At 36.5% G+C, this 18495-nt stretch overlaps 2 protein-coding genes across 3 annotated transcripts; one reads left to right on the top strand and one right to left on the bottom strand.

Moving 5' to 3' along the window:
- Positions 1–713: 713 nt before the first annotated feature.
- LOC131432274 (short-chain specific acyl-CoA dehydrogenase, mitochondrial-like) lies at positions 714–2716 on the bottom strand. 2 transcript variants are annotated; one of them, XM_058598454.1, is made up of 3 exons: positions 2632–2716; positions 2020–2142; positions 714–1958 (listed from the first exon to the last, which is right to left on the bottom strand). In XM_058598454.1, exons 2-3 carry the CDS (start codon positions 2048–2050, stop codon positions 775–777), a joined length of 1215 nt encoding a protein of 404 aa, XP_058454437.1. In that variant the 5' UTR covers positions 2051–2142; positions 2632–2716; the 3' UTR covers positions 714–774. The 2 variants fall into 2 exon arrangements, with proteins under 2 accessions (XP_058454437.1, XP_058454436.1); XM_058598453.1 differs by lacking the exon at positions 2632–2716 and having other exon boundaries at positions 2020–2317.
- Positions 2425–4479, top strand: LOC131432273 (short-chain specific acyl-CoA dehydrogenase, mitochondrial). The gene is made up of 2 exons (XM_058598452.1): positions 2425–2938; positions 3001–4479. Exons 1-2 carry the CDS (start codon positions 2908–2910, stop codon positions 4182–4184), a joined length of 1215 nt encoding a protein of 404 aa, XP_058454435.1. The 5' UTR covers positions 2425–2907; the 3' UTR covers positions 4185–4479.
- Positions 4480–18495: the final 14016 nt, after the last annotated feature.

Below are 18495 nucleotides of genomic sequence, written 5' to 3'. Positions count from 1 at the left end.
ACATAATCTGCTAATGCACTGATGAGCCCAAGGTGAAACATGAAAGAATTCCATAATTATAATTGCAATTGTAGGAATAATAGACCTTATTCGTTAAGCTAATAAAAAAACGGCGATAATGGGAGAATGAAATGCTCAATCGATTGTTAATGACGTTTTTCAATCTGTCTGCAGAAACAGATTCCGAGTAAATGACAGTAGGAACTAGAGATGGGCAATTCGTTCGCGAACGGTTCAAAAGAACTAGTTCTTTTGAAAGAATGAACGAGCTATAATTCTTTTTTCGAGAACGGTAGTTCCTCAGTTCAAAGTCGAGGGATTTTTTTTTGTTTTTTAAGCTCGCTCAACCTTTTTTCAAGAACGGTACTAATAAGAAAGTTTCGTCACGAAACCTCAGTTCTATTTCGAGGGACCTTTTTTTCCTCGTTTAAGCTTACAAAAGTGAGTTCTCGTTCAGTTTTTGACTCTGGAGAACTAGTTCTTTCAACAGAACTCTGCATCACTGAACGGTTCTTTAAAATGAACTGTTTTGCCCATCTCTAGTAGAAACTTCTTCTGTTCAACATACAGCAATTCTAAAAATTTCACGTTTTCGAAAAAAAGAGATGGTTGTAAAAACCCGCATACTTTGTTTTTTATCAAACGAAAACTGACATAATTTCAACTCGTAAAAATGATAATGTCGAAAAATAATCATAATTTTCAACCATAAATCACACATTTAAGTTTATTACAAAATAAAATTTCCAAAAAATATAATTACAAAAAGTCAAATCATCTAAACTCTTTGATGATTTGCCCAGCAATAACAAGTCTTTGTATTTCGGAGGTACCTTCGTAGATTTCTGTGATTCTTGCTTCTCGATAATATCGTTCTGCGGGCATATCTGACACATAGCCCATTCCGCCGAGGATTTGCATGCACTGATGAGCACAAAATGTGGCCGTTTCTGAAGCAGCTAACTTTGCCTGTGCTGCCTCTTTCGTGAATGATTTCTTGTTGTCCTTTAACCAAGCGGCTCGCCAGGTGAGCAAACGAGCCGATTCCAGCTTAACGGACATATCTGCAATTTTCAGCTGAATCGCTTGAAACTTGCTAATTGGTTGACCAAATGCATGACGTTTTCCGGCATAATCCACCGCACATTCGAGAGCTGCTTGAGCAATACCTAAAGCTTGCCCTGCAACTCCTATGCGCCCTGCATCTAAAGATTGCATTGCTATTTTGAATCCATGTCCTGATTCACCGATCAAATTGTCTCTGGGTATTTCGCAGTCCTCAAAAATCAGTTGACACGTCGAAGTACCTCGAATCCCAAGTTTCTCTTCGTTCTTACCACGACTCAATCCTGGGGAATCCATGGGTACAATGAAAGCTGAAATTCCCTTATGCTTCAAACTTTTATCGGTGGTGGCAAAAACAATGCCTGCCTTAGCTTCGTAACCACCTGATATCCAACACTTAGTACCGTTGAGCACCCATCGGTCACCAGATAACACAGCGGTAGTCGATGCTGCACCAGCATCCGAACCGTTCCCAGGTTCGGACAACGCAAAGCATCCTATCTGTCGCCCATCTATATAGCCGGGAATAAAGTTCCGCTTTTGCTGCTCGGTCCCATATTTCTCCAGTACACCTAAATATAGTGAGTTATGAATAGACATGGTCACACCGATTGACGCGCAACCGCGAGAAATCTCTTCCATGGCAATGGCGTACGCGAGATAATCCAATCCTGTTCCGCCATATTTTGTACTTAAAACGATTGACATAAGTCCAAGATCACCTATTTTCGTCATTAACTCTGTGGGATAGTAGTGTTCCTTATCGATTTTGGCTGCAACCGGAAATAATTCGTTATCGGCAAAGTCGCGACATGTCTTCTGCAGCATCTGGTGCGTATCTGATAATGCAGCCAAACATGCGATTGATCTTCGAGGGCCTGGTACAGTTTGTCCTGGAATCAAATGATTCTGATGTTTTTTTTTTGTGGAAATACATACAAGAAGTAAACTTACTTAGATAAGAAATAATCCTGGCACAATGCATGGCGGCGTTTGTGAGACAGTAATCTAATTCAAGTTAGTAGAAATTAAGCAGTCCGTAAAATCAAAGACACTCCGAATTGTGTTGAAATTGAACTGTGTGACATAGAATATAAATGAAGTAGATTGGAAAGAATTGAGGTAGCAAAGCGAAAAAGTGTACGATTTATTGATTCTGAAACGTCCGCAGCAATTTGAGAAATTATGTGTGCGTTCAGATTGCACACACAAAACAACGTAAAAGTCGTGGCGCGTATTCGAAGCTGTTGCGCGTGGTGGTACAGTGAGATACAGTGATAAGTTCACTGCTTCGAAATGACATTTCATAATGAACAATAATGAACCTTTGATGTAGTGAGAAACGAGATTTGTTGACTATGTGAGATAAATGTGATAAACAGGACAAAAGAAATATTTGTGATCAAAAGTTTTTTGAAGCAATTTGAGTATTCATATGAAATTACATCAATGACAAAATGAATAATGAATAATATATTAAAACTGCATGCATCTTATTTTATTCATAACCATCACTATCAGTATGTCAATGATCCTCCGCACGATACCACTCAAGTAAAGTTTTACCTGACACTTTCATACGAGCATCTCACTCTCAATCAGCTCATCTTTCACACTATCATTGCTACCGTCGTCTTATCAGCTACCTCGATTCACTGCATTTATTTTATTGTGATTTCATTGCTGTGTATGGATTGTACCCAAACAGTCCACTAGTCCAAATTATATATTACTCAACCAGTGCCATATAAAGCTTCAACTCAGGGTTATATTTAGTTTTCTTCATTTTTTTACCGTTATTGAATCAGCTTATTTCTTGAAACTGGTTATTTTAGCTTAAAAATGCTTGCAATCAGAAACAGTGCTAAACTCGGTAAGCGTAAAATCAAAATTTGCAATCACAAAGAATATTATGTGAACTTTTGTACTCTGTAGGTGTTAGATTATGGAACAATCGATCGATTGCCAGCTTATCAGCGTTACCAGATACGCATCAGATGCTGCAAAAAACATGTCGCGATTTTGCTAACAATGAGCTGATTCCGATCGCAGCAAAAATTGATCGTGAACATCTGTATCCGGCTGAGCAGATCCAGAAGATGGGTGAGCTTGGATTAATGGCTGTGGCAATCGAAGAAAAATATGGGGGCACCGGATTGGACTATCTAGCATACGCCATCGCTATGGAGGAAATTTCTCGTGGTTGTGCCTCAGCCGGTGTGATCATGTCTGTCAATAATTCTCTCTATCTGGGTCCTCTCGATCGATATGGCAACGAATCACAAAAGCAAAAGTACGTAACCGAATATACTGATGGGAAAAGGGTCGGTTGTTTTGCTCTGTCCGAACCTGGAAACGGATCAGATGCTGGAGCGGCTTCCACGGTTGCCACAGCCAAAAGCGATCGTTGGGTTTTAAACGGAACGAAATGCTGGATTACAAACGCTTATGAAGCAGAGAGTGCCATTGTTTTTGCGACAACTGACAAAGGCCTGAAACATAAGGGGATATCTGCATTTATAGTACCGAAGAACAGCAAAGGATTCACATTAGGCAAAAAAGAAGACAAACTCGGAATTCGGGGATCATCAACCGCTCAGTTGATCTTCGAAGATTGTGAAATTCCAAAAGAGAATCTACTGGGAGAGCCAGGATTGGGATTCAAAATAGCCATGCAAACTTTAGACGCAGGTCGCATTGGGATTGCCAGTCAGGCTCTTGGTATTGCTCAAGCTTCATTGGAATGTGCCGTCGATTACGCCAATAAACGGATCGCTTTCGGTAAACCGATCTCCAAACTGCAGGCCATCCAATCAAAAATTGCCGACATGTCTGTTAGCCTAGAGTCAGCTCGTTTGCTGACGTGGCGTGCAGCTTGGCTGAAGGATAATAAGAAACCGTACACCAAAGAAGCAGCTCAAGCAAAGCTTACCGCATCTGAAGCGGCCACTTTCTGTGCCCATCAATGTATTCAGATTCTGGGAGGAATGGGATACGTATCGGATATGCCGGCTGAACGGCACTACCGAGACGCTAGGATCACAGAAATTTATGAAGGAACGTCCGAGATTCAACGTTTAGTAATTGCCGGACTGGTTATCAAAGAGCTGTCCTCTTAAAAACAGTAGTGCCATTGAAACCTCATATCAATAAACAACTTATATTTCGAGAAAAAATATCAGCTGATGGAGAATATACTCTATATTCATATGTTATGCTCGAAAGTTCTATGTTTATATATACTCAGTTTTTTTTACAATAGAAGTTAGTAGCATCCAGGATATAGATAAATACGAAGAAAACAAAACATGTATCATTTAGAAAACATTTTTACTATAAAACTCAGGAAATAGTTCACCAACCAGTAGTTTATATCAATACTAAATACAACGCATTTGTTACCACATCAGACAAGATTTATTTTTATTTCTATGCATACAATGATTTGTTTGAGACAGCAGAGATGCGTGAAACTCGAACGATTTTAGCATATTTCCGGGACCAGGAAATAAAACCCGTTGTGGTGAAGGACATTTTAAAAGACTATTAATAATCGAAATTTATTAAATGGAGTTTAGTTAATTGATTATAATTTTATCGCATTTCGTCTTGGATTCATCATTGCTCAAACCGTTCACATTGAATTGCTTTTGATACTTAACAGTTCAACATTTAACTCCACACAAGTAAATCTTTTAAACAAATACGCCTAAGCCTAATGTCCTTTTTTATAACTCAAACTCAAACGAGTGAAGACTTTCTGGTCACCGACCGATAGTAAACATTTGTTTAGATATTTTAACTTTAAACTGTCGACGACCATTTGTTTGCATCCGAGACAAAAATGCAAAATGATTGTGATGCTCACTGTCACCAGAAACAGAAGCGGACTAACATTCATTCCTTTTTTCAGTAGCAGACACTTTTATGATGGTTGGTGTAATTATTGACTATTAAAAAAAAGCTTTGTGGTCAGTTTGACTTAATGTTGATCTCGGCGAAAAACAATATCAAAAAAAAAACACGGTAAAACGATACTCAACTGAAATTTTAGCAAAAATAGGTACTTCGAAATATTCATTTGATTTCTATCGAATTCTCGGCAATTCGAAAAATTAAACCGAAATAAGGTTTTATAACTTGCCGTGGATAGCATCATAAAATGAAGCTATCAATTTATAGGATTTTCGAAAAACACATTAAACCCAGCCGAAGTTCAGTAAAACATTAGTGTAATTATTTTACTTCAGTTCCAAACTAAGTGACGCTAATAAGTGTAGTTTTTAAAACGGAACGTACTAAAGAAGCGGGATATACTACTGTGGCCAAAAACAGTAAGACTTTGTTCATAATTTCAAAATTCATTATTTATTCTTCCAAATCTATTTCTTCCCCTTTCAAAACAATTAAACCATTTTTCTGAGATTCGAGAAAAAATTGAGATGTGCAGTGATAATGATATTTCTCTTCTAAGCATCATCATTATTCATTTTCATTAATCTCACCAGCCGCAAACAACAAAAGCAAGTGGTTATCAGCTTCTGTGTAATGAAACGAAATTCTACCAATGAGCTCAAACGTTTCACTAGAAGAATTATCGGAGAGAGTAATAAGTATAGAAACATACTGCTTCCTACGAATAACGTAGTATTTTCCGATAGTTTTGACACTACAAAAACTTTTTTATTACTTAGAAGTCATAAACAATTCACGCATCCAAAAATTTGTTTGTTGGGTCCACCTTAACTAATCTAGCTGCTTAAATGAAATGGTCTCTATCTGGGTCAAGCTTTTTAGTAATGAGCATTTCAAACTGATTGATTCGTTATCTTAAATTCTTTTTTGAAAATATTATGGATATATAAAAAGTTCCCATTTTAACAGAAGTTTAAACTAATATTACTACGACGTGTCTTTCCGTGTGTAATACCTACACTTATAAAAATTAGCACGGAAACAATCCTTTTAATACATATTACAAAACATACCCACTCAGCAATCGAAAATATTTTGCTGAGCGTTTGTTGAATCACATACTGCACGAAATAATTGTTCAGTTTTCTGGAACGGTTCGTATTGTTTTTTCTCTTGCGAAAATAGTGTGAAAAATAGGTGTTGCCTTCATATAGAAAGAAAGTGTGTTTTTATTCTATGTGAAGTAGAAGTATTGTACAGGTACGTAGTGTTAGAAGTCCCGAAAAAGATACGCTCAGAGACAGAACTCGAACCTGCGTTTTTATGCAATTCGTGCATACGCGTTACTATTTCACCACCCTAAATCTGTGATAGACACGGATTTACCACACGACTCCATTGCATTCTATGATTTGTGAAAATTGTCCTAGTCATCTCAGGTCTATCTAAGTGCGTTCTTTTGGAAACCGATAATTCCAAGTTTGTATAAAAAACCTACTAACAAGACTTTGAAGTTGATACAGTTTTGAATCAAGTGGAAAACATTTTTCAGTTCTACTTTTGCATCGTTTTTTTACAGTTGATTAAAATGACAAGTTTATTTTCATTCTATTCCGATCAAATTCAATAGGTGATCTAAACGACATGGAAATTAAGTTGTTTTTTTTTTTGCACTGTGGAAAGTGTTCAAATTGTAGTAATTAGAATATATCTATAACAGAACTATAAGGAGAACTCTGTCATCGTTTCGGAATGTAGTGATGATTAAATGATTTATTTCAAAACAATTTCCAAGGTCAAACTACCTTTATTCCGGTTGACATTCACTTTAAAATTCTTTTATATTTGACACTTGACCCTCCTCATAACTTTCAAGTCAAAATTATTATCTTTTAATTTAATTGAAATCTTTGAAGAAAATTCGATAATGACACCGTAACAATCGAACAAAAAGAGTTTCTCAGGCACTATTTTAATGATATTTGTTGTTCCATCAGTCCAATTAGTTTTTAATAATCATATTATTATCCACAAATAACTTACGCTTGAATTGTTGAAAAGCGAAAGCCAAGAAAACGAAACAGGGGGATAAAATTTTCTTAATAATACGCGTTCAAACTTTTTTTGTTTTTTCCGAGTGTGAAGTAATTGTTCTGGTTTATAATAAATAAAACTGTTACGGTTAATTTAAACAACATCGTTTCACAAAAATGATCATAGATAAAATGGACCAATTTTTTTTTATAAATATAAAGGCAAAGCAGGATTGAATCCACAAAGACATTGTCAATTGTTCTGTGTTACCATAAGATACCTTAGTTTAATTTACAGTGTATTAATAACTTTGTATTGGACGCCATTGTTAGTTTAGATCACACTCGATGTAGATCATTGTTCGCAATAAAAGTAAACTATTAAATAGATGGTTTGTTTGATATTCGAAAATATAACATGGTGTCAGAAGTGAACGTGTGCTTCTGAGTGTATCCGGCGTCATTATTGAAATCGCGGATAGCTGAAAATAAAATTGAATTTATGTTTGATCTTGAGTCGCAGTGGCGACCATTTTGAATTGTGCTTTACTTCGGAAATCCTCATCGAAATGGACCAGAATCAGTTTCAAATGTTCATGGCGCAACAAGCGGAGATGTTCCGTACTTTAGTACACTCAATGAATGCAGCAAGACCAAACGGTTCTGCGCAACATACGCAACAGCCTTGTGCATCCAGTGTACCGATCCCTCTACCATCACCCTTGTCTTTGGAGGGAGATATGAGCGAGAATTTCGATTTTTTCGAAAAGAGTTGGCTAGAATACGCAAGCGCCATTGGCATGCAACAATGGCCAGCTACAGATAATTCGAAAAAAGTGAGTTTCCTTCTATCCGTGATCGGAGAACCTGCTCGTAAGAAATTTTTCAACTTTGAGCTTACAGCTCAACAGAAAGTGAATCCAGAAGAGACCTTGAAAGTCATCAAGGAAATCGTTGTACCTAAGCGAAACGTGAATATAGACCGCCTAGATTTCTTTGGTGCAATGCAAATGACAGAAGAACCAACTGATAATTTCTGCTCACGGTTGAAAGTGTTGGCTAGACTCGCAAATCTAGGTGACCTCACTACGGAGCTGACCACCTTCAAATTGATTACATCAAATAAATGGCCTCATCTTCGCTCCAAGTTGTTGACAATGGCGGATGTATCATTAGAAAAAGCTGTCGACTTGTGCAGAGCCGAAGAAATTGCTGCAGCAAGAGCAGTTGAGCTCGGAATACTAATTAAACCATCAGAAGTTAATAAAATTCACAAAGCAAGAGAATCAAGATCTATTTCGTCTAGATGTAAGTTCTGTGGGGATCGTCATGAATTCCTCAAAGGAGTGTTTCCAGCTTTTGGAAAGCGCTGTCACCGATGCCATGGAAAGAACCACTTCGAAAAAGTTTGCAAAATTAACAAACCCAAGTCACGGAAATTTAAGCAGGTAAAGGTAGTTAAAGATGGAAACGATTCAGACGGATCGGAATCTGGAACCGAAAGTGATGCATCGTCTCAGGAGAATTATGAGGAGTACGAAATCGGAAAAGTATATGATCAGTCAGGAAGCGGAGGCTGTGTTTTGGCGGAAGTAAACTTAAAATTCGCCAAGCAGTGGAAGACAGTATTGTGTGAATTAGATACCGGCGCCAACACAAGCCTCATTGGTCATGATTGCCTTGTAAAGCTTTCTGGTGATAAACATCCATCACTACTACCAAAAAATTTTCGCTTACAAAGTTTCGGTGGTAGCCCCATTAATGTGTTAAGTCAAGTAAAAATTCCTTGTCGCCGGCTGGATCGAAAATACCGTTTAGTATTACAAGTAGTTGAAGGTGATCATCGTCCGCTGTTATCAGCAAAAGTATCACGTGAGCTGGGATTTGTCAAGTATTGTCAATCTGTATCTTTCCGAGAATCACTAACCCATCCGCAAGACAATTTGATGAACATCTACAGAATCAAAGCCCAGAGAATTATTGATGACCATATCAACCTCTTCACCGGTTATGGAATGCTTCCTGGAGTGGTTGCTTCGGAAGTGGACAACTCGGTTCGTCCAACTATTCAACCACCGCGACGTGTTCCCCTGGCTGTTCGTGAAAAGCTGAAACAAGAATTAGAGTCATTAGAAAAAGACGGAATAATTGTCAAAGAAACTCGCCATACAGAATGGGTAAGCAACTTAGTGATTGTTCAACGTGGTGGGCCAGAATCAGGCGTTCGTGTCTGCTTGGATCCAGTACCTTTGAACAAAGCATTAAAAAGACACAATTTACAATTCGTCACGCTGGACGAAATTCTTCCAGAATTGGGTAAAGCAAGAGTGTTTTCGACCGTTGATACTAGAAAAGGGTTCTGGCACGTGGTGCTGGATGAACCCAGCAGTAAACTGACAACGTTTTGGACCCCATTCGGGAGATATCGGTGGATTCGTCTTCCATTTGGTATTGCACCAGCTCCGGAAATTTTTCAAATAAAGCTTCAAGAGGTAATACAAGGACTCGACGGAGTGGAGTGCATCGCAGATGATCTACTAGTTTTCGGCGTAGGTAATTCTCTCGATGAGGCACTTATTAATCATAACAAGTGTTTAAAAAATCTGTTGTGTCGACTTGAAAAAAACAATGTAAAGCTGAATAAGTCAAAGTTGAAGCTTTGTGAAAGCTCTGTTAAATTTTATGGGCATGTGTTAACGGATCAAGGTCTTAAACCGGATCAAGACAAAGTACTTGCTATTCGCAACTATCCAACACCAGTAAATCGCAAGGAGGTTCATCGTTTTGTTGGGATGGTGAATTACCTTAGCCGATACATCCGGAATCACAGTACAAATATGAGCAATCTACGTAGATTAATTTCAGAGTCCGTCCCTTGGCAATGGTCATCGGTCGAGCAAGCCGAGTTTGAACAGGTAAAAGCAATGGTTGCAGATATAGATACTCTTCGATATTATGACCGAAAACAACCTCTGGTTATCGAATGTGATGCTAGCAGTACCGGACTTGGAGCAGCAATATTCCAACAAAATGGAGTAATCGGGTATGCATCGAGGACTCTAACATCCACTGAGAGAAATTACGCTCAGATTGAAAAAGAGCTTTTGGCGATTCTTTTTGCCTGCATACGCTTTGACCAGCTCATAGTAGGAAATCCTAAATCAGTTATAAGAACGGACCACAAACCGTTAATTGCAATTTTCTGTAAACCTTTACTGTCAGCGCCGCGTCGGTTACAACACATGTGATGTGAAGTGAAGCCACCATCAGTTCAAGGACTTGCCAGTGGATGCGGGTAGACTTACAGTAGCCCCGATATGACTCATCCACTCACCTTCTTACTATAGCTGTTACCGAAAAGCGAACAAAAAGGGTTGGGCGGATACGTAAGTAGAGTCACTTACTCGTATTCCGCGGGAATAAAAGATGCTCTTCCAACCATAATATCCAGTGCATGGATGAAGCATATCGCTATACATGCTTGAACCCGCCTGATGGTTTGTTTGAGAAGGGCGCGTCAGACTCATTTCAAACCTTCAGAAGGAAACAAGTTTCCTTCAAGTGACTTGGGCTGGCTATCCACAATCCCTCGTCCAGTCATCAATTCGTCCGATGCCCTGATGCTCCCTCCCCTTTACGCCTCCGTGCAAAATGTTTTATATTGATAAATACAATGAAACATAGTGTAATGAAATTAATATAACATAAAATGATATAATAGATTACAAAATAATATAATATAACATAACATAATATAATATATTTTAATTTAATATAATATAATACAATGATATAAAATAACAGTTAATGTAGTGTAAGTTATGCTCTTATCTTGGCAATACTGCAGGAAGTAGAATATTTCTCTTCTAATAATAATAATAATATCCACATCTATAAAAATAATATATGTTATTATTATTGATGACAAATTAATAATAATAACAATAAATATAATAATGAAAATAACAATAAAAAACAATATAATATAGTACAATGAATTATATAATAAATAATAGAATAAATAAAATGATAAGTTGCGATATGCTATGATATTATATTACTTGAATTTATATGTCATTTCTCATCCTCTCATTCTGCCATCAACGCATTCCATCGACCATTTGTCACCACAGACACACGTGTAGGCATGAAGCTCAGCTTGTGACGACCTTGACATTTAGTTGAAAGTTACTTTAAAAATGATAACTTATAAGGAAAACAAATTTATATTTTGCGCAGAGGTACGTAGTACTAATAATAATAAACCCTATAATATAATATAATATAATACAACATAATGCAATACAATATAACACAATACAATAGAATACAATATAATATAATATTATATAATATAATAAAATATAATACAATATAATACAATATAATATGATATAATGCAATGCAGTATAATACCATACAACATAGTAAAGGGTGATTTTTTAAGAGCTTGAGAACTTTTTTAAACAATAAAACGCATAAAATTTGCAAAATCTCATCGGTTCTTTATTTTAAACGTTAGATTGGTACATGACATTTACTTTTTGAAGATAATTTCATTTAAATGTTGACCGCGGCTGCGTCTTAGGTGGTCCATTCGGAAAGTCCAATTTTGGGCAACTTTTTCGAGCATTTCGGCCGGAATAGCCCGAATTTCTTCGGAAATGTTGTCTTCCAAAGCTGGAATAGTTACTGGCTTATTTCTGTAGACTTTAGACTTGACGTAGCCCCACAAAAAATAGTCTAAAGGCGTCAAATCGCATGATCTTGGTGGCCAACTTACCGGTCCATTTCTTGAGATGAATTGTTCTCCGAAGTTTTCCCTCAAAATGGCCATAGAATCGCGAGCTGTGTGGCATGTAGCGCCATCTTGTTGAAACCACATGTCTACCAAGTTCAGTTCTTCCATTTTTGGCAACAAAAAGTTTGTTAGCATCGAACGATAGCGATCGCCATTCACTGTAACGTTGCGTCCAACAGCATCTTTGAAAAAATACGGTCCAATGATTCCACCAGCGTACAAACCACACCAAACAGTGCATTTTTCGGGATGCATGGGCAGTTCTTGAACGGCTTCTGGTTGCTCTTCACTCCAAATGCGGCAATTTTGCTTATTTACGTAGCCATTCAACCAGAAATGAGCCTCATCGCTGAACAAAATTTGTCGATAAAAAAGCGGATTTTCCGAATGGACCACCTAAGACGCAGCCGCGGTCAACATTTAAATGAAATTATCTTCAAAAAGTAAATGTCATGTACCAATCTAACGTTTAAAATAAAGAACCGATGAGATTTTGCAAATTTTATGCGTTTTATTGTTTAAAAAAGTTCTCAAGCTCTTAAAAAATCACCCTTTATATAATAACATCAAATAGTGTAAGACGATAATATATGAAATAATATGGCTATGATACAATATAACAGGTAATATCGCAGTGTAAGTTACGCTCTTCTAATAAAAATAATAATAATAATACATGATGTAATAAACAACACAATTATATGTTGTAATATACTATGATAAACACTGCACTTTAGGATGGGCTTCAACCTACAAGCCATTTCGCACCCTCTCATTCTGCTACTAACGCAGAAGGCGATAGCACCCAGTCGACGCCGTTTTATTGACCAAATGTCATCATAGACGCTCGGGGAGGCATGAGATAGGGACTTGTGAGGACTTAGTTATCTCACCATTTGACGACCGCCGCGTCGGTTACAACACATGCTGCTAAATCTGCAGCGATACAATCTCTCAGTAGAGTTTGTAACTGGTAAAGATAATGTGGTTGCCGATGCATTGTCTCGTTCGTGCATTCCTGCAAAAGAACCGGAAGAGTACAAAAAGCAGAACATTTACCGAGTACTAAAAAATGTGGAAACTATCAAATTGAGTACCTTCTTACGAGTCTCCAATAACAGAATAAGCGAAATCATTGAGCAAACAGAAAAGGATCCGTCGATGCAGTTGGTTGTAAACTACATTCAACAAGGTTGGCCAAGCACCGTCGACCGTGTTCCATTCAATGCAAGGGTTTACTTCAGCTATCGTGATGAGCTTTCGGTGCAAGACGGTTTGATTTTTCGCAACGACCGTATCATACTACCACAGAGTCTACGAAAAAGTTTAATTGAAAGTTGTCATGCAAGTCACAACGGTATAGAAGCAACATTGAAATTGGCTCGAGCAAATTTATTCTGGCCTGGAATGAGTTCCCAGATTAAGGACATGGTTAAACATTGTACCACTTGTGCCAAATTCGCCTCATCACAAACAAATCCACCAATGCAAAGTCATGAAATTCCAGTCTATCCGTTCCAGCTTATCTCAATGGACGTATTCTTCGCGGAATTCCAAGGAATAAAACGCAATTTTTTAATAACTGTTGATCACTACTCGGATTTCTTCGAACTCAACGTGTTGAAGGATCTTACACCGGAATCCGTTATCATCGCTTGTAAGGAGAATTTTTCGCGTCATGGTATCCCACAGCGCATTGTTTGTGATAATGGAGCAAATTTTGTCAACCAAAAGATGACAAAATTTGCTTATGAATGGGATTTTCAACTTGTTACGTCTTCACCTTATCATCAACAGGCCAACGGAAAAGCAGAAGCTGCCGTAAAAATAGCAAAACAGTTACTGAAGAAAGCAGAAGAAAGTGGAACGGATTATTGGTACGCTTTATTACACTGGCGTAATACTCCAAACAAAATTGGTTCCAGTCCAGTAGCACGTCTGTTCTCCCGTTTCACTCGATGTGGTGTGCCAGCGGCAATTGATCATTTGCGTCCGTCAATTGTAAGAGATGTTTCGACTAAGATTGAAGCAAACCGAAAGAATGCCAAACTTCATTACGATAAAAAACAAAACAGTTACCTGAGTTGAAGGTGGGTTCACCAGTTTATGTACAGTTGAGACCAGATACTTCCAAACTATGGACTCCAGGAATCGTTTCTAGCTGTCTAAATAATCGCTCATACTTCGTCAATGTGGATGGTGTTGATTATCGCCGATCGTTAGTTCACCTCAAGCCACGTAAGGATCCCGAAACGCAGCCAATTTGCTCGGTACCTATCCCACATAACGATCTACAGATGAAGACGTCAACAAACCAGAATACTGAGGATGTTTCGGCACGCTGTCAAATGGAAGTAAACACAAACGATAATGCTAAGGAGACAGTGCCTACGGTGCCTACTTCGTTGAATCAAACTATTGCACCACCAACTCCAAACACAAGTCGGTCTCATCCTGCTACACCGTTATTGCCTCATCGACCAAAAAGAAATATTCGTATTCCTACAAGGCTAAACGATTATCAACTAAATATGTAATATTTTATATTAAAGAAACGGGAAGATGTTCTGTGTTACCATAAGATACCTTAGTTTAATTTACAGTGTATTAATAACTTTGTATTGGAGGCCATTGTTAGTTTAGATCACACTCGATGTAGATCATTGTTCGCAATAAAAGTAAACTATTAAATAGATGGTTTGTTTGATATTCGAAAATATAACATCAATAACATCAACTTAACTTTTGTTGACATGTAAGATCTAGTTTATTTCAACAATAAAATCAGTCGGGACAAATATATTTTTCGTTTGGTTAGACTAAGGCTGTGAACCATTTCGCGGTTAATTTTAACTTTTTAAAATTTTAAATTCTAATATCAATTCTTTAAACTTTTGAAACTTTGAAATGGGCCGCAATTTTAGTTAAATTTAACTACTCGACACAAAATAACTGCTGAAGTGTCAGATTCCAAAAGAAAGTTAAAATTAACCGCGAAAATTACCAAAATATTGGTAATAATCAAACAAGGAGCATTGTTAGATGTTGAAGGACGAAATTGGTTCAAAACAATCACATTCTAGCCTGAAATCATCAAAAATTAGATTTAAAAATCTATTAACTTTTTTTTTGTTCTAAACATGCTCTTTTTCTCTGCATATACGACATCGTTGGGATGCTTCCCAAGTAACATTTTTAATATTAATAAATACTTGTAGCTGCCTTCAATGCTACATAATAAATCTTGCATTAAAACTTTAAACTACACGAAAGCCTACTGAAAATCTCCATAAGAGCATGTTCCTTAGGATGGGACAAAATATTGATTTCAACTCCACCAAACTTTTCGTGTTCCTTTTGGGTCCCATAAGCACCATGTAAAATTTTAGCTCGATCGGAGAAACTATATTTTCGTGCCCGAGGTTTAAAGTTTGTATGGGATTTAGTATGAAGAAGTTCACTTTTTACAAAAAAAAAATCGGCTGGAGGTCTACCTGTGAACTCTAAAAATCAATGCATATGTTATTTTCGTAGGAAATTTAACGAGGAAAAAAACTTTAGAAGACCGCATAACAATCCGACGTTTGTAGAAAAAGTAATTAAAGGAAAACTGGCACAAGGTTCGGACAGTGGCTCATTCCTTAATACATCTAGCACCGTTGCTGCTAGTGGTGGTAATATGATTTTGTTTTCTTTTATTATTCCATAACGATTGATTTGAGTTGTTTGATGTCTTCACAAAAGTTTCTCAGCGTGTTATGAGATTTTTTTTAAAGTGACAAGCCAGGCTCGAAACAAAAATGTCTAACTTTTTAAATTGAAGAAATTGGGTTTTGCCCAAGTAACAATTTTTGTTATGCTAGCTTGTTTGTGACTTGTTTGCAACCAGATATTTGAGTGATTGTTACTAACATCTAACCACTTGCATGACTCAAAAAGCGCAGTTTCTACTAGTTGTTAAGTCGGCTAAAAATATGTTGTCGTTACGTTGTAATGCCATACTGAAATAACTTATCTTTTCATAACTTGAAAATAACTTGTTTCCAAGTAAACTAGTTGAAACTTAGTCACCATCGACATTATAAACATTTAATGAATCCAGAATACTTTTCTATCATCAATAAAAAAGCAGAAGAGTACTTTAAGTCACAAACTTGATACAAGGTACAAATTTCACAACGATCCAAAAACTGTCGAGCGGAATTCAATTTTACTAAACTGTTTTTTATGCGCCTTCAATCCAAATCTGTTTATAAAGATATAAAAATTTAACAACAAAATAACCCTATGTTCAGAATGCTCAAAATTATTCCAAGTAGAGTGATTTCTCATCATTTTAAATTCAAATATCATGAGAACTATAATATTATCACAATCGATGTTCAATCCCTATATTATATTATTCGTGTTTATGACGGTGCAATGTGCATAGAACAAAAATGACTTTTCTGCCTTTCACTATTTTCGGCAAAAAGTAGTTTTGAAAAAAGTAATATCCTGGTTTTATTTACGTTTCACACACTTCTTGAGACTCCATATTGTGTTCGCCATATTCAAACCAACAAAGGTTGTTTTGTTTGCATTTTAGTTATCATAACGTTGGGAAAACTTACCGATAACTGTCTGATATAATGAAGAAATTATATGTTATAATCTTATAATATCTAAGTTATTGCTATATCAATTCACAGTAACGATTCACATATACGTTAACGTATTTATAATGGTTTCGCAACGGAAAATAAACCTTTTTCAACTAGTAGCTAAAAACATAGCTGTGATTAAAGATATGTTAGAATCAAGTAACGATAACTTACAAATGATAGTTAGTTTAATGTTTGCGTTATAAAAAAACACTGCTGTCACATTGTTTTAACCAGTATAACATAAAAAACATGTTCGTGCTCTTGTTGCAACATATTTTGGACTTTGTCGTATCAGAACTAGTTGCGGATTGCTACTTGAGGTATCTTCTACAATATTTTAGATAAGCTCAAATCCAATAACTTTGCCGAAGATATAAACTCTTCTAATCTTAATTCTCTGCTGAGTAAGTATCGTGAAGATATCAAACAACTCGGATCAATCGTTATAGCACATTAAAAGGAAGTCACCTCATTTTACTTTCACTAGCAGCAGTGGTGCTAGATACATTAAAGAATGAGCCATTGTTTGGACCTTGTGTCGGTTTTTCTTTAATAATTTTTTTTACAAATGTCGGATTGTTTTGAAGTCTTCGAAGTTTTTCTTCCTCGTTAAATTTCCTACAAAAATGACATACGCACGCTCATAGGTTGATCTCTACCCGATTTTTTTGTAAAATGTGAATTTCTCCATACTAAATCCCATACAAACTTTAAACTTCGGCGCGAAAATATAGTTACTCCGATCGAGCTAAAATTTTGCATGGTGCTTATGGGACCTGAAAGGAACAGTAAAACCTTGTCCCACCCTAATGTTCCTGTCAAGTGGACCATTCTTCATAAGGTTTATAAAGCAAAGTGAAGAATCAGCATAAACCTACTTTAAAACTCCAAATTCAAGAAAAAAAAAGAAAATGAAACCAGCTTTACGATCAACATTAAATTTATTCGGATGGAATGAATTCCGCCATGAATAAACTGTCGTTTTGATGATATTTTTCTTGACTAAGTGTGTGTCATGTCTGCTTTGAATGCAATCAGTAAGAATATATTATATTTTAATTACGAGTTTGAGGCCTTTTCCGAACGTAAAAACTTCATGCGCTTTGATTTTTTATCGTGAATGCATGGATAAAAATAAGAATTATAACTAATCGCATTGAAATGAATGTAGTTTTTGCGAAAATCTCGATGATTTATGAAAATTATTTTTTGTGATTTATCGTCATTTCTGTATAAAACTATTTCGTGGCGTTAAAACGTGTGCATACTTTTTGAAAATGAATCATGTAAGTCCATTTCCTAGTGATTAAAAAATCAATTACAAAACTTCTGTAAATTATAATCAAAACCAAAAGGCTTTCGAAATGTTACTTTGGTTATCGGTTAAATGGGTTACATTTGTCTAAACGATGAAAAAAATCATCATTTCGAATTTTTTTCCAGAAGTATCGTTCAACAAAATGAATTCAAATGTTTTGTATAATAAAAAGCATCATTAGAACAACATTTTGTAATTTAGCGGGCCACCCGCCGGGTTCTTGTTGCCCGGGGGTGTTTTCCGCGGACCCACACGAAGAATGTAATCACCATCGATGCATACAATCGTCACCAGGCACCAACGTTACCAACCGACCAGCCTCCACCGATGACTAGTTGGAAAATATGATCATGAATTGAAGATACTAATTTACTCTAATTTTAAGTAGTATAAATATTCCCTCGGCATCTTATAGCTTAACGCAGTGTGCCTTAATATATGTTATTGAATAGAAAAAAAATTGTAATTTTTCCATGAAAAAATATTGAGAAATAAGTCGGTGAAGAGGCATTTTTCAGGACGCTTCTTAAAAATCATGATTTGCGGTGTCCACTGTATTTCAGCGCAGACTAATCAGAAGTGAACAAATCAAAGCAGCGTAGTTAGAGAAGAAGTTTTTCTAGACCCCAACGTTTCTGTTTGAATTTTTTTTATTTTGCGAATTTTTGGTGGTTGTTCAAAGTGAGAACTACGATTTTTCACGAAAAAAATCCGCAA

Source organism: Malaya genurostris, chromosome 2 (assembly GCF_030247185.1).
Source record: "Malaya genurostris strain Urasoe2022 chromosome 2, Malgen_1.1, whole genome shotgun sequence".
Lineage (NCBI taxonomy): Eukaryota > Metazoa > Arthropoda > Insecta > Diptera > Culicidae > Malaya > Malaya genurostris.
The sequence above is the reverse complement of the archived record's forward strand: the minus strand, read 5'-3'. Positions and strand labels throughout refer to the sequence as shown.